This window comes from Excalfactoria chinensis, chromosome 1, assembly GCF_039878825.1.
Source record: "Excalfactoria chinensis isolate bCotChi1 chromosome 1, bCotChi1.hap2, whole genome shotgun sequence".
Classification (NCBI taxonomy): Eukaryota; Metazoa; Chordata; class Aves; order Galliformes; family Phasianidae; genus Excalfactoria; species Excalfactoria chinensis.
This window is the reverse complement of record NC_092825.1, coordinates 114,933,252-114,945,775: the sequence shown is the minus strand read 5'-3', so window position 1 is coordinate 114,945,775 and position 12,524 is coordinate 114,933,252. Positions and strand designations below refer to the sequence as shown.

General features: G+C 39.3%; 1 protein-coding gene across 2 annotated transcripts in view; it reads left to right on the top strand.

The window, feature by feature from the left end:
• Positions 1 to 12,524, top strand: part of REPS2 (RALBP1 associated Eps domain containing 2) — a 97,328-nt gene that overhangs the window by 33,686 nt on the left and 51,118 nt on the right. For both annotated transcript variants that reach the window (XM_072343506.1, XM_072343511.1), the window contains exons 5-9: positions 1,800 to 1,897; positions 3,522 to 3,660; positions 6,077 to 6,140; positions 8,388 to 8,530; positions 11,584 to 11,678. In XM_072343506.1, coding sequence (XP_072199607.1) covers positions 1,800 to 1,897; positions 3,522 to 3,660; positions 6,077 to 6,140; positions 8,388 to 8,530; positions 11,584 to 11,678 — 539 coding nt within the window. The remainder of the gene's footprint in view (positions 1 to 1,799; positions 1,898 to 3,521; positions 3,661 to 6,076; positions 6,141 to 8,387; positions 8,531 to 11,583; positions 11,679 to 12,524) is intronic.

Sequence of the window (12,524 nt, the reverse complement as noted above, 5' to 3'; positions counted from 1 at the left end):
GGTCAAAACAGTAATGGATGACTTCTGCAATAAGCCATGTTAGTAAGGTTGCCTTCTGGTAGGACATGTTTTTCACTCTGATAAATGAGACCAGTAGTGGCAGGCATCCTGAAGACCAGCGCACAAGGATGGAGGAAGCCATCAAAGCTGCCCATAGTAGTGATCTCTACTGCTTTCCGGGATTTTTTTCTGTCTCTGTCAACAATATGTTGGGGTTTTTTTTGGTATGATGGGGTGGAGTGCCTAGGAATTTGCTTACGATAGTAACTTCAGTCAAACTTCTCACAGAACCAATCAGTATTTGTGCAAAATACATAAAAACAGCAGCATCCAATCCAGGTATATCAACTTCTGAAAGTAATCATTCAGCGGCTTGAACTGGTACAATCTTGGAGGAGTAGAGCACTGTATGTATTTTTCAGAAAGCACTGGGGATTAAAATAAGGATGTAGATGTTTTCAGCTCAGCATTGGATGCCTTTCCAGAAAGAAATCTTTAGCCAAATGCATTCTCAGTGGAAGTAACTGAATAACATGTTAGGACCTGTGCTGTACCAAAGCGCTGGGCTTGGTGACGTACTGATTCATTCTGGCCTTTTAAATTACGAATCTTCCAGTTTCCTGTGAGCACACAAGAGGATAGACTTTAAAACAACAGCACTTGTGTACTAAGATCACAAGAGTGATCTTAGTAAACGTATTTTATACTGAATGAGTGATTCTGAAATTGGGAGAGTGTGATTTAATGATCAGCCTTTGCTTGGCATTCATCGGTATCCAAATACCAGTAGATTTTACTCTTTTTTTCCAGGTAATTTTAAGATTTTCTTGCTTGCAAACACATAGCAGTGACCTGATGCTTAAATCTCCTCTTGGAGTACTTCTGTGTATTTTCCAACTTCCTTCCTGTGGTTTTTTTCTTTTTTTTTTTTTCTTCTGAAATTAGAACATAATTGTACAGGAATAAAAATAGACACCGATACAGGATAAGTCACTTAGGAAAGCGAGGAGTTCAGAAATTTATTTTTTAAGGTCTTCCTGAGCTCAGAAGTGTTAAGATTTCTTGGTCTCACTTTTCATCAAGATTCTGTTAAATTTTGTCTACCTAATGCTGACTGTCACTGTAGTGCTGTATTTTAAATGTGCCAGAAGCAAAAGTTTTCACCTCTGTAAGAGTTTGCAAGTGAGTTGCCTTTGCATTTGCATACTTGACCTATTTTTAAAACATTGTTCTTAAATGTGCCGTTATGTCACTGCTTACTATATTTACTGCAGTGGAATGCGAGTGACTTACCTTGACAAAAGAAGGAGCGATTGTTACTTTTCTTGACTAACTTTACTCCAAATAATGACAAGTGGTGAGTCACATATTTTGATTTTCAACAAAAATCAGAGAAAGGGGGAAGAATAACACCTGGAAGATTAGCATATAGAAAGAACATCAGGGATTTACTGTTTGATAGCATTGTCAAAGCATATTGTTTTGCAGCTCAACTATTTCTTACTACTTGTAATACTCTCTTCTGCTATATAAAGGTGTAACAAAGACAATGTATAAATGCATAAACAGAATATGTAGACATATATTTACACGTTATGAATAATGCTTTCTGTTATCTACTAATATATAATGACTATTTCTATCAGTAACATCTCAAGATAAGTATGAAGCTGGCATTTTGTTGTTGAAGACTCCCTGTTCTTTGATATTGTGATACTAAGGTCAGTTATACTTGCAGGATTTAATTTTTTGCTTTTGGATTATCCTTTCATTTATGTACTCTTTTTAAATGTCTCCAGCTCCCTATGAAGTCAGACACTCTACTCACCAGCAAGATGGATCGTCATCAGGGAATTACGGGGCTAAACCTGCTCTCGCATGTTCAACTCTTAGTCGGGTAATGAATTATGTGTCTTTTCTTTAGCAATATTACTAATAAAGCAGTTGAGAAAATAAAAAAGAACTCTCACTTTAAAAAGTTAAAATGTTCTCTATAGTATTTCCAGACAAGAGATGCTTTTTTGGTGTAAGAAAACGGAAGTAGAAATTAAAATGAATGATCCAATTAAACTGCTGAAGCTAAGTAAAATGAGAAGCACCAAATGACATAGAAAGGATAACTAGACTGAGAAAAGTTAAAAATAATTGTGAGGTTATCCTAGCAGAGGCAAAACATTTTAATTTGAAATATATTAGGTTTCACTGAGATTCCTGCTTGAGTTTGGATGTCATCTGTAACACCTGCAGAGAGTTGTGGTCCAATATTGTGTGTATTCCTTTTTTACCCCAGTTTGAGATGACAGCTCAAGTAGAATAAACAGATTTATGGTCATTTATTGTTTTTATGAAGTGGGTCCTATGTTTTCCTGCTCTTTGCAAAAGCAGATTTTTCTGATGTTCCAGTAAGCCTGCTATACGTTTCTTATGCAAATAGAGTTTGCCCTGAGGAGGCACAGAGCTCTCCCAAGGGGGAGCTTTTCCTAAATAAATGCAACTCAGGGACTTTGTAGCTTTTCCGTAGTGTTTAGCATCCCATAGTAAAATGTCATCAAAGCTTCAGGGAAAGATCTAGTGATAATGCCGTGTAATTTGTGCAAACTGGTAATGAAATTGAGTGCATTTGTGCAGTACTTTGAAATGAAAATTAATTTACAAGTTTATGCAGTTGCCTGTTTCAGATATCTTTTGATGTATTTCAGAATCGGTATTTTGCTTTGATTCTTAAATTGAGTGATGTCTGACAGAGAAAGGGTTTTGGAGGTGATTGGAGCCTAGTTGTTTGTTCTTACCCCCTCCCTCTTTATGAGTGCTGTCATCCAGACCTAAAGCATCTTGTACACCAAGTCATTTCTGTTCAACAAAGGCCTTAATTATATTGGCAGCTGTCTTCCATAGTCAATCAGAAAAGCGTGTACATAAAGAAATACAACATCCTCCAGAATATTCTTTTTCCCCAAGTTGTGGTTTTTACTCAAACTGTGGGAAGTGATAGAAAATTAAGGAGATCCCCAAGGGCATGCAAATCTGAGTGAAATGTGTACCGAATTACCTTGAGTGAGCTGTGGATCCAGAGGCAGACTAGCTCTGTAGATACAGCATCTCTCCAAGGCTAAATAGTTTCTTAGAAGAGCTAAGAAGTCAGGCACTGCACTGCACAGGTATAGATGTAGGTCCATTACTAGCCCCCTGTTAGGTATATGATGTTCAGTTCAGATTGTAATGCATGGCTGAAACCCCAGAATGAATCCAGAGGTGGTAAGGGATGACTTGGACTTTACTGTGGTCAACACTAATAAGATCTTGTTTTTCTTTTAGCTTTGGTAATCTAAACTTCCTTTAATTGCCCAGTTAAATTATTAGCCTTGGTGTTAAAAGTAACAACACAGTAACCAACATGGCCATTTCTGCTTTTCATCTTTCTGAAATACTTGTCTGCTGCCAGAACAGCATGAATCTGGTCTGTTGAGGTTCCCAGAGCCCTGCCTGACCCTCTCAGCTGATGCCAGTTGCCCTCTTCTCAGTCTCTTTCAGTGGAGCGGGAGCAGCCGGACAGCAGTGCCCATTACTCAGATGACCCTTGGAGGATAACAGAAGAGCAGCGAGACTACTATGTCAACCAGTTCAAGTCCCTGCAGCCTGATCTGAACTCCTTTATTTCAGGTAATTTTTACCAAAACATGTCCTCTTTGAGTAGGGGAACCAGGTTGAGAGTTGTGAAATATTAAGTAGTTGAATTAATTGTTTTCTCTTTAATGAGCTTATGAACACAAGTTGATTGTGATTTATTTTTAAAGGCAGGCAACATAAAGAAACGGGACCAATACTGTGGGTATTAAGTTTTTTTTTCCTAAATATGGATATTAATTCTTTCAGAACTTACTCTGTTCTAAAGGGTAACTATTTGATAAGTGAAATACATCATACTGCATTCAGTTTTGCAGATACTCTTCAATATTGCAGATCAATTTCCCCCTTCATTTTTGTCCCTGCAAGTTTACTCTGCCATTGGAGAATCAGGCAAAGCTTTATTCTCTCCCTTGTACCTCTTCCATAGAAATCCAAACAGTGCTTTTTGATACACATCTGCACTCCTGTTGTCCCGTTTCACAGGTGTTTTTGTTGGCAGCAGTAATGGTATGCATTATGTTTTTGTCCTTGGTTAAGCTGCTTGCAGAGCTAAGGGGAAAAAGACATAAAAACTTGTGACTTCACACTAAAACAAAGTGGTTACCTATTTATTTCCAGTGCATGATTTGAAACCTTTGAGAGTTTCTACTCAGACTTGAGGCAACGCTAAGTGTTCGGTCCTGATTTGGAGAAATTACCTCTAAGGAGAAGCATTGTGGTTTGGTGAAAATTAAGATGAGCTCATATTCTGATGATGTGTAATTATAGATCACACCTGCAGTGTTTGTTGAGCTGAAAACTGTATAGGCTTGGGTTTAACTTTCTCAACAGAAAAGTGACAGCTTTCCTATGATGAAAATTAAGCATGTGTATAACTGATCTGCATATCAGGCCTGAGGGTTTATGGTTCTGAGGGACTGAGATTTTGACCTCAAGGTGGTTAAAAGCAATTGTTGGAGAATACATACGTGGAATAATTGTAGTAATAGCATACTGAGATTGCGTTTCTATTATGAATGGAAGGATCAGGGTGCCTGTGAGATGCTTCCCTGCAGGTACTGGCAGACTGTCAAAGAAGTTGCAGTGTTTACATTAAGAACATTTTTCTGAGTCCAGCTGCACTGCTGCTCTTCAGCATCATCTGGGATTCAGCATCCTTGGATAGAGGCAAAGGTTTGAATGACTAGTCTGGATGAGGTGCTATGAGATATGGTTTAGTAGCTTAGTGGGTAGTAATGGTTATAGGAGGATAGTTGGACTAGATGATCTTTTAGGTCCTTCCATTCTAACCCTGTGATTCTGTGATGAATTACCTGATGCTGACAGAAATTAATGCTTCTGCAATACTTTTCCTCAGTCAAGTTTCTTTTGTATAATTTACTCGAGGGAGAAAATGGTTGTTCAACTACACTGCATTTCCTCAAACACCCATATACATCTGTGACTATGTGCATGGGTATGCTCATATAGGGCTTCTCAGGGAGCTCTGAATTTTATTTATGTTGAGCAATACTCTCAGACAGCCTTACACATCCAGTCTTATTGTTTATAAGTGATAAATGTGAGTTTCCCACAATGTCTTAAAATAATTAAGCTGTAAAAATCTTTGCTGTGGGGTGATACAGTTGCTAGAAATTTGTTTAGGCTTATGAATTTATTTAAGAAATCTATCATATGAAAATCCATCGGTAGTTACTGAATATTTCAGTCCTAGCCCTGGCCAGAGCTTGAGGGGATATTCTGGAGCTGCATTATTACATGGCTTTGTCAAGGTCTTGTCCTCCTCTCTTGACATCTGGCTCCAGAGATGACATGCTGTGCTAGCTGTCTCCTGACCTGTCCTAGTTAAAGCCTTTCTCACGTACTGCAGTGGGTGATCTGACCTGAATGCATGAAGAAAAAAGGGGTATCGACCTAGAAGTGTGTGTTACCTTACATTCTGTAAAATATCAACGTAGGTTTTGTAAGCCTACATCCTGGCAGGGCTTCCAGAACACAAAGAACTTGTGCTGCCCCAGTAGCAATATGCCCATGTGCTTATTTCACATTTGGGCCATTCAAGGTGATGTTGTGGTTGAAGCAGCAGTTTGGGAGAATAGCAGACACTGCAGCACTGCACTCCATGCATGTGGCCTCTGAGTGAAGCAGAGCTGTTTGTGTCCGTTATTTTATCCTTGGTGACATGGTAATGTGTTAGTTATAATCACTATCACTGAAGCGTTTTTTCTTTTATCTGTTTTTCCCATGTGGAGGAAATGGGGAAATGAGGTCAACAGCTCTGTCTGGATATCTCTGTCACAAATGGTCCAACAACTACATTAGGATGCAGTTAGTCGTGGTGCCTACTGAATGTACAGTAACCATCTGCTTCTGGTGCAGAAGTCCTAGCCAAATGTAAACAACTGGAGAATCAATTTCAAGCAGTTGATAAGGCATGGTTTCCCAACAGGTTCCGTTGCAAAGAATTTCTTCACGAAATCAAAGCTGCCCATCCCAGAGCTTTCTCACATCTGGTAAGTACTGTAGTAGCGTTTGGGATGTGTATCCTGTTTTTCGAAGGTAACCTAATTGAAGAATTCTTTTTGAATTAACAAAAGTGTTTTCAGTTCTAATTATCGCTCTTATCTCCAGAATCATTCTCAGGCCCAAGCAGCAGGGTGCTCATTGATCTTCCTGACACACTTGTTTTCTGCAGGGATGTTTGCCTGCTCAGCAGGACGGGGAAGGCTTGAACAGCAGCGTAACTGAGAGCTGTTCCTAAGTGTGATAAAGGAACATCATTAGCTCAACAAAATGACATTTTTTGTGTAGAGAAAGGCACATTTGGAGTATTTTAGATGTGTTGTTGGCTTTATAGTTCTGGCTTTGTTTTGTCAGATGAGGCCTAATTAATGCCTAATTTTTGGTAAGTGCAACTACGTAATTCATCAGTGATTTTCTAATGAAGCACCACACTTCCTCTTAATGAACTTATTAAGAAACAATTGCAGATGGAACTGTACATGATAAAATTTGACAAGGATTCTATAATCTTTTCATAAACAACATGGTGCTTTGTAAGTCAGTGTCTTCCTTGCATCTAGGTAGGAAAAGTGTTTTAATTGTTGTTCAAAAATGCTGATGAGTTTTTACTTAATATAAGCTTTTATGAGGATAGATGTGAAGAAAAGCTTGCAAGAGCCTAAACATCTGTCGGGGTCCAAGAATATGTCTGAAATCATTTCAAAGCAGATTATAAGTCAAGAAAATAAAAGTAAAAAGCCAACAACACAACAAAGGTGCTTGGAGAAGAGAAGGCTCTGGGGAAACCTCAGTGGGGCCTTTCAATATTTGAATGGACCAGATAAACAGGAGGGAGTATAACTGTTTACGTCGGTTGATAGTGATAGGACAAGGGAGCATGGTTTTAAACTGAGACAGGGGAAATTTAGGTTAGATACGAGGAGGAATTTTTTCACTCGGAGTGTGGTGACACAGGGGAACAGGTTGCCCAAGGAGGTTGTGGATGGAAGCAATCAAGGCCAGGCTGGATGTGGCTCTGAGCAGCCTGGTCTGGTGGTTGGCAATTCTACACATAGCAGGGGTTGAAAACAGATGATCTTTGAGGTCCTTTTCAACCTAGGCCATTCTATGATTCTCTGAAAAAAAACAACAGAAACACAACCAAAGATGCATTCTGTTGGGGGAAGTCAATATTTGAATTTGAAGAAAAGATTATATAAGAAGAACAGATTAAGCCAATATGTTAGTAAAACACATTGTATTTGTATTGTTCATGTAGGTTGTTCTCTGCACAAAATTCAAAGAAAACGTTCCTTTCTAGTAGGAAATTATAATTTTGTAGTGATTTATCAATTGTTCTACTCTGTTAGGCATGTGGGATGTTTCAGTCTTTGCCACAATGACCTCAGCAGCTTGAAAACATACTTGTTATTTTCAAAGTGTCAAAACTTATATGTTTATTTATTTTAATCACTGTAACAGTAAGATATTACTTACTTCTGGCACAGGAGTTAATTTATAAAATTGAATTCTTGGATACCTGAAGCCCAGGTTTATCTTTTTGTAAGCATTCTAGAGTTAAAGAAACAAGAGATTTAATGTGCAGTTAACAATATTAGGAAAAATCAAGAACTTTAATTTACCTGCTTTCTTGGGGCTAGTCTTTGTTGCTGATTAAACATTTGCTGAAGTCTGTTTTTAACTTTGCTTGAATTGGCTTAAGATCCTGCATGGGTTAGTCAAAATTGCTTTCAACCATTAGAAAGTTGATTTCACCCTTAGAAATGCAAGAAAGGTGCAAGGGCTGCTCCAAAAATAATGCTTTCTACTTTATTATGTTGGCCCATGATGTCAGATGTGAATGTTGGCTTTAAAATAATGAGGAGATATTTAGATTAGTCATTAAGAGGTAATTCTTTACCCAGAGGACGGTGAGGCACAGCTGCTCAGAGAAGCTGTAGTGCCCTATCCCTGGAGGCGCTCAAGGCCAGGTTGGATGGGGCCCTGGGCATCTGAGCTGGTTGGGGGCAGCCCTGCCCATGGCAGGGGTTGGGGCTGGGTGAGCTGAAAGGTCCCTTCCAACCCAGTCTCTTCTGTGGTTATAGGAGTTTTAATAGTTATGATCAAGTAGAAAAAATGGAGGTTGTCCTCTATCAGAATACCTGTCTTCAAAGCTTTATTTTTCCATCCTCTGTGGTTGCATGTGTACATTTCCCTGAGGTGATGGCTTGATAAATACGTGACTGTTGTACCTGCAGGGAGCTGAGTGATGTGGATTGCGATGGGGCTCTGACACTCCCTGAGTTTTGTGCTGCTTTCCATCTGGTGGTTGCAAGGAAGAATGGTTACCAATTGCCTGAGACACTGCCTGAGACACTGCTGCCAGACTACCTCCAAGCAGGTAATGTCCCTGCAGCAAGTTTAAGTCCTACAACCACCTCAGAAACTCACAATGCTTGTAAACAGGGTTTAATTTTCCACATTACAGCTGGAGCTGAGTTCATTGCATAGTGGCTCTGCATTTGTCTTTTAAGGCATGTGTTTCTAATTGTGTTTATGATGCAGTTGTTGAAGAGTGGATGTACGAAAGCACAAAACAACAGCGCGACATGTAACCTGCCTCTGTCTGATTGTCTGCTCCAGTGTACTTTAGGCTCTACTGTAGCAAAAGTGGTAGATGGTTATGTGTAGCTATGATAATGCAGCAAGACATATATGGCTTTTAACTCTTAGTTATTTTTTCTTATGTATCTGTTTTCTGAAGATGTGTTGAAAACAAGACTGGACTGCTTTAGAAATTACTGTGCTAATATATGTTGTTGCATTCGGTCACCAGTTGTATGAAAGGGTGATTTTTGTTTTAACTCATGTTATGTAATCCACAGCTTCTGCTGTAATTAATTTTTGCTAATGACAGGGATTACAACAGTTTGTGAAAAACAAGGATAAGTTATTCCAGTGTTTAACATACCTCAATAACAATGTGTAGTGAGAAACATGCCCTTTCATTTGTTCTCTTCAGTTACATCTCTTGTAATTATGAATGAACACTGAAATATAGTGTTCAATCTGAAAAATGTGCATGGCTTTTTAGGGCAAGGAGGATTAATCACAGATGATAATTACAGTGTTAAGGGATAATATTTCAGACTTAATAAAATCTCCATTAGATTTGATGACACTGAATGTATTAAAAGGCAGGAAAAGAGCAAATCAACCTGCAGTTAGAAAAATTAAATATTCAGCCTGTATCAGTAATTTCTGGTGGAATCATGTTCTGCGATCTTCATATCCAATGGGAGAAGCTCCTGTAAAACCTGTACCTCCAAACCTTCATCACTTTTAGTCTCACTAATTACATTCCCTTGTCATAATTACAACTAACCTTTTCCCTCCAGTGCCACTACTTTTACTCCTGTTGTCATCATAAAATAGCTTATGAACGTTGTCTTGCAGGCTGAGGTTGGCATGTTTGTCTGTCAGACAAGGGGAAAACAATCTTTGGCAGCAAGCTTTCCAGTTTAGTCAGGGGGGCTTAAAACTAGAGTTGCCGTGAGTGAAGATCCTCAGATCATTGCACTTTGAGGCTGACAGCCATGGAGCTGTTGGAACAGGTCCAGAACAGGCCATGAAGATGATCAGGGAGCTGGAGCACCTCCCCTATGAGGACAGGCTGAGAGAGCTGGGGCTGTTTAGAATGGAGAAGAGAAAGCTCCAAGGAGACCTTATAGCGGTCTTCCAGTACCTGAGAGGGGCCTACATGAAAGCTGGAGAGAAACTTTTTAGATGGGAGGTAGCAACAGTATGAGGGAAAATGGTTTTAAACTGGAAGAGGGTAGATTTAGACTAGGTATTAGATTTAGACTAGATATTAGGAAGAAATTCTTTCCTGTGAGGGTGGTGAGACACTGGAACAGACTGCCCAGTGAGGCTGTGAATGCTCCCTCCCTGGAAGCATTCAAGGCTGGGCTGGATGGGGCTTTGGGCAACCTGGTCTAGTGAGAGGTGTTCCTGCATATAGCAGGGAGTTGGAACTAGGTGGTCTTAAAGGTCCTTTCTAACTCAAACCATTCTATGGTTCTTAGTCTTCATATCATCTTTTTGGTAACTCTACAATAGAAATAACTACCTACAGTAGTATCAAGTCATTACACCCATGGAAGGAAGGGCATGATAAGCTGTGGTTGTTCTCTAGAAGTCCTTTCTTTTCCAAAGTTTGTCCCTTTTAGCACTGGGCATTTATCGCTTTCATAGATGATTATTTCCTCATGTGTTGGACAGAGCCAAGCATTTCAGGCTGGTCTATGTGAAAAGGTGACAGAACTAATTGTTCTAGGCACACCACATGCCATGGGTAATAAACTAATGTTGTTGATTTGAGGATCTGAAAATGTTTTGCTGCCTAGTCAGGATTCTGAAATCTCTAGATTTGCATAATTAAAAAACGCAGCATCTCAACACACTGCACCACTGTGAATGATGAGTAAGAATATGGCCCTGGTTGCACCAAGTTGTAAAATAAAAGGATTGATAAGTAAGCAAATTGTCATATGCTTAGCAAAAATGTTAAAGGAAATTTTTAAAATAAACTTTTTGCTTTAGTGTTTTCATTGATTTTTTTTTTTCTCTGAAATTTAAGTTTTATTTGTTTGATTTGGAACATGATAAAGGTTTCTGGAAACTGTTTTTCATTAGGTTGTATTAAGTTCAGAATGGAGTAGATTTTTGAAGGGAAATACTTGGTTCTGATAAGACTATTAATGCTTCAGATAAAGTGACTCAGAGCATAAGACAGAGCCCTTCAGAATGAATTAATCGTGTTAGTTTTATTGCTTGCTCTATAAGCTACAAGTGCAGGGCCAAACTCTATCCTGGCATGGTTCTGCTGGCAATTTGAACCAGCACCTTCTTTTCTGAAATTTTTTATTAAAACAAGTTAACAAAAAATCTGTCAAGCTATTTGGCCTGTGTGCAACCCACTGTATTTTAAATTAAGACAGATTTGCAAGAGCACAGTTTCTCCAGTTGAACTAGAGTATAGCCAGAAAATAGAGACTTGACCTGAAAGCTGGTGATTTTGTATTCAGTTTTCCAATCTTCAAGAAGAAAGGTTTTCCAGCTGTTAAGGGAGATTTGTGTGAGATGAACTAATCTTGTAGTGATATCAGCAGAAGAACCTGAGCCTATGGAATAGAAGTGCAGTTCTTGCGATTATTGCTGCGAAAAGTTTAGTACTGCTTTTCTTTTTTTCTGCTCTTGGTGCTGTTTAGTTGAGGAATACTGCAGATAGTAGGTACTGCAGCAGTGACTGGGTTTATTGTCCTTGGTTTTTACTTGCTTTCCATTTTAGTGTGTTACTGGTTTTAAGAAGTGCCTATTAGTCACACAGTCGACATGTCTCTTGTTGATTTATTTTCTTTCTCATCCTTTTTATTGTTCTCCTTTCCCCTCTAGCCTCCTTGAAGCCTCTGCGTGAGTGTGCTCTGTTCGATTCTTACTCTGAGCCATTGCCCGGCAGCCAGCCGACTCGGGATTTCAGCCAGATGGAGGTGAGGAAGTGTGATCTGGGCAGCTCTTGCAGAGTGCCAAGCAATAGGGCACTCTCATACTTTCAGAGCTCCATTTCCATGCATGCCTGGTTCCTTCCACTTTGCTTCTTTGGAGTTGAAAGTATTCCCTGGTTTTGTGCAGTATGGATGCATGTAGAGTTCTAAGTGACTCAGTCCCCGTTTTACTGTTGAGCTTTCTTATAGTCTAAGGAAATAGCACCTAAGAGTCTACTTAGTAATTATAAGGAGCTGGAAAGCTGTTTTGAGGGGGGAACAGGGAGGGAATCTTAGGGATCTACTGTAAACAGTATCACAGTGTCAGATGAAAGTATGTTGCAAGCAAAACTAAATTAAGGAGAAGTCCTTATTACTGAGGTTAAATAATAATAATAATTAAAAATAAAATAAAAAAAAAATGCTTTCACAGTCTTTTATGCTGAACTAACAGTCATTGAGGCGTGCCTGGCTATTGCAACTCTGAATGAATACACTGTGGGATTCAAGGCTTTAGCATTTATGACAGAGAATCAAATGGCAGATTGACTGAAAAAATGGGCTTTCAGCTCAGAATTGTTAAGGCTCTGAAAATTGCTGCACATTGCTGCTGCAATTGAATAGAAGATTCTTCTGATGCTGCTGCCAGGTTAAAAAGTGATGACATGTCATGCCAGCTCAGCGGAGTGTTTCTCCAGTTATTTCAACCCTCTTCCTTGTCCTGGGGTGTTTCTAGCTCAGAACTCTGCTCTTCCACCACTGAATTTAACTCAGGAGGGCCAAGAGGCCCTCCTGAGCTGCTACTTCTAACACAGCTGAGTGTAATGTGTACTTTGAGTAACACTGCAGTGC